Source organism: Pygoscelis adeliae, unplaced genomic scaffold (assembly GCF_000699105.1).
Source record: "Pygoscelis adeliae isolate BGI_AS28 unplaced genomic scaffold, ASM69910v1 Scaffold413, whole genome shotgun sequence".
NCBI classification, from domain to species: Eukaryota; Metazoa; Chordata; class Aves; order Sphenisciformes; family Spheniscidae; genus Pygoscelis; species Pygoscelis adeliae.
In genome coordinates this window covers 1,728,304-1,731,908 of record NW_008824403.1, presented here as the reverse complement: position 1 = coordinate 1,731,908, position 3,605 = coordinate 1,728,304, and the positions used below count along the sequence as shown (strand labels likewise).

General features: G+C 45.9%; 1 protein-coding gene across 1 annotated transcript in view; it reads left to right on the top strand.

Moving 5' to 3' along the window:
- The first annotated feature begins 801 nt into the window (after positions 1-801).
- DLG1 (discs, large homolog 1 (Drosophila)) overlaps positions 802-3,605 on the top strand; it is a 177,238-nt gene continuing 174,434 nt past the window's right edge. The window contains exon 1 of the mRNA XM_009320409.1: positions 802-990. Coding sequence (XP_009318684.1) covers positions 802-990 — 189 coding nt within the window. The remainder of the gene's footprint in view (positions 991-3,605) is intronic.

Below are 3,605 nucleotides of genomic sequence, written 5' to 3'. Positions count from 1 at the left end.
AGTCTTCAACAGGCAGCAATTCTTTTTCCTAAAGTTAATGTTATTGATTCTAGCAATATGCCACCTTATACACCAGTGTCCAACTTGAAATGAATATGAATACATGTACCAGTATTTACTGAGTTAGTCTAACCCACCTTCTGCTGTAACGGACTTTGTCTGAGCTCATTACTGTTGTATTTTCTTGGCCATACTGGTAACTGTAAATTCTTGCAATGTGGTGATGTCCACTGTCCTTTTTGTCCTGGTTTTCAAATGGTTGTTGCTGTGTTGATTGGTGTGTTATGTGTGGATCTAGTGAATGTTTCTTGAAGTCTCCTGCTCTGAGTTCGTCGTACCTCTCCAGTTACTGAGTGGGGTGCCAGCTACAACACATCTGCTTATATTGCCATTTTGAGCAGTCCACGTGGTTGTCAACTTGGTCCAGTGGGACTCAAGGGGTCCACCAGGTAGCTGGCATGAAGTCAGACCCCTCCATGGCACGTTGCTCTGCCTGTGGCCAAAGCGTGACTGCTGCAAGACGCAAGAGCCTGACAGCGTTCACGTTCCCTGCGGTGGGGAGCCGTACAGGTGACGTTTCTAGAGCATAAAGAGCTGTTTTCAAAGTGGCATCTGGCAGCTGGCCTTCCCGAGGAGGTGGGAGCTGGTATACGATCAGGTACAAATCCCTGGCAGGGGTCACTACTGTGATCATTTTCAGAGCAGGCAGCTGCCAACAAGCCCTGATGTAGTTTCTCAAAATGGGAAAGCGTTGTCTCTATTAGCCTCTCGCACAGGGCCTGCTTTTCCCTGTGTGCACGAATGGCATGGGCTAGGATCAGGTGGCTGTTACGGGAGTTTCTCCACATCGGAGCAACGCGCTTGCGCTGTGCTGGCCTCCTTGCTGTCAACAGCTGCCTGCTCCCATATCGCACCCCCCCCCTAAGGACCATCTCCTTGAACGGGCAGAGCCATCCACGCGTTGCAGCAAGCCGCCTGTCCCTACCAGAGGTACGGTCCCAGACCGAGGGTCCCACGCAGGCTGCTGGCAGCGGTCACAAAGGAAGGGATTTTAACAGTGAGATCTGAAGGCAGGGAGAGGGCACTGTCAGTCAGATCCTCAGCCGCTTCTGGGGCCAAGGGGCCTACCATGGCGACATGCTGCCGCTTGGTATAATTGCTCTGGAGTTCCTACGCCAAGGGTCATTCTGGAGCACAGCCAGGACCTGTTGAGTGCAGCATAATGCTGACTTGTATGCTGACCACACCAGTGGTCAATTTAAGTACAATCTTTTCTGTATACTGCCTATAATGGTTTGATTTAAATGATCCTGCTTAAGCTGTGGCACAAACGATGCTCTGGTTCATACCCAGTTTTCCCCCACCTCCAAGGGAACTACACAATTTCCTGAAAACTGGAGCCCAAAAAAGACGATGTGTAATACATGACAGTTTTGCAACACTGACTCTTACTGCAATGTGCTAGTAAAAATGCCATTTTCCGTTCATGGGATATTTTCTATATGTGCTGGAATTTCAAAACCACTTTATATACTGAAGTTTAATACTGTGCTTTCTGGTTCAACCACTTTCAATCAACAAATATACTCCTAGAACTGAAACAGAAGTGCCAGGAACCAACACCACTCTCTGAGGTACAATAAGGCTTACCTAATTGCTTCCTGGCTTGCTGATCCGTCATCCTGACCTCTTCTTTGATGTTTTCTTTTTTTTTCCTGGAGCATTAGTAACAAGTGAGAAATGCTGTCTCAGGGTGTTATATGTGGGATTATTTCTCTATCCCCAGCACAATGACCGTATGTAATAGGATTATCTCTTATTTAAAATAAAAAAGCCTTGGAAACATCAAATCCTGTTTATGAAAAAGTAGTTTCTTTATGGTGGTTCCTTTAATTGCAAAAAATTTTCTTTTGCTTTGTAATAATACTTTTTTTGACAGTTAGCAAAACCAGACTAACTGCTGCAGATGTCTCCTTTCTGCTAGCTAAATTTAGGCTGTTCTTCCTCTCCTTCTGTATATATATTCCTCTGACATCAACAGGACTATGGCCCCTTTAGACTACATTTATTGCTGTTGTAAACAGTGAAAACTGATGAGGCCAGATGATGGAGGCTTCTGCCAATGTTCCTTCTTAGCATGCTTTCATTTCAAAATATATGAACTGGTACCAGTTAGTGCCAAAACTCTGAAAGTATGAAAATACAGCTAGAAAGGAGGAAATGGGAAATGCGTGTCAGTTAGCACTAAATGTATATTCTGTTTTCCTCAATGAGGTATGTGAACAATTTCGCAGTACATAGCTGTGGGAGGAAGAGAAACTCCTCGTGCAAATCTAAGTACAAAACATGGGAGTATTGGGGGGGGGGAGGAGAGAGATAGAGGAGGCCTTTTCTAGATCTGGGTTAGATTCGTTGCAGTGTAAGTTTTCTTTAAGATTAGGACTTTGCCACAGCCAAATCTAGTCCTGATTTTTAGACTTCTAATTTGCAAGACTTGCCCAGGAGATTCTTTTTAGGTACCTGGGATAAGCTCTTGTACATTTTTAGTTGCGTCTAAATGAAAAAAAGTATAAACGGAGATGCAAACTTGGATCAAAAAAATCACATCAGCAGGATTTGCTTTGAACTTTCAAGTCTCTCTCTGCCTCTCATATGCATGTACATAGAGAGTTTGAAGTGTTTCAGGTCTGAGGTTCTGGTTCATCATCGATCTGATTGAGAAATAAGTAACGTTCCCCCTCCGTACAAGTATTTGAGTTCCCCTAAATTCACCAGTTTTAATACACATTTTCTCTTTAATGGGCATCTGTAATATGCTGCAAAGGTCATTTACCTCACACATGTTTCTATCCAAGTCACCCATTTCTACGCTCTGTTTCCTCTTTGCTACCACGCAAAAAAGCAAGCTGTTTCTATTGCCTTTGAATGCACCTCATTACCATTTCCACGCCGGTTTTGGGAAAGTAGCTTCCATGATTCTGATCGATCCACGACGTTAGCCTATACAGACCATTTCTTAAATTTTCAAATAAGCAAGGCTTTTCATGCTTTCTCCCATGATGTCCTTATGTCCTCTGTTAACCACAGCAAAGCTATTTCTTTATCCTCCTTCAAATAAGCCCTTCCTCTCTTTCTCATGCTGTTCTTTGCCCGGATGGCTGCAGGAAAAAAACCAGCAACGGGTGGATGCCAGCGCTCCGCGTGTTGCTCGTTGTGTGGGCCGGTAACGTCTGTAAGGTATCTGTGTTCCCCTGCCTATCCCATGACCTCTTGTCATCGAATTAGGCTAACCAGCTTCCTGGAGCAAGGAACGTCTCCAGCTGTGTATTTTTACAGTAGGCAGCACAACAGGAGCTGGTCCGTGCCTGGGACTCCGACGGTATCGGTGCCAACGCCGTTATTTAGTCCATTTTTGCCCATTAACTCCTGCCAGCTGCATACACATTTCGTAAACGGCAGCTAAAGGGGGATAACCCATACCGCCAAGTAACTTTGGCGGCACACCTGTAGCCCTCCCGCCCTCCCAGAGCACACGCCGGCCGTCCCCAGCGGTGCACCCGGGAGAGGGGGCTCCGCCGCAGCGGGTCGCGCCTCGCGCCCGCAGC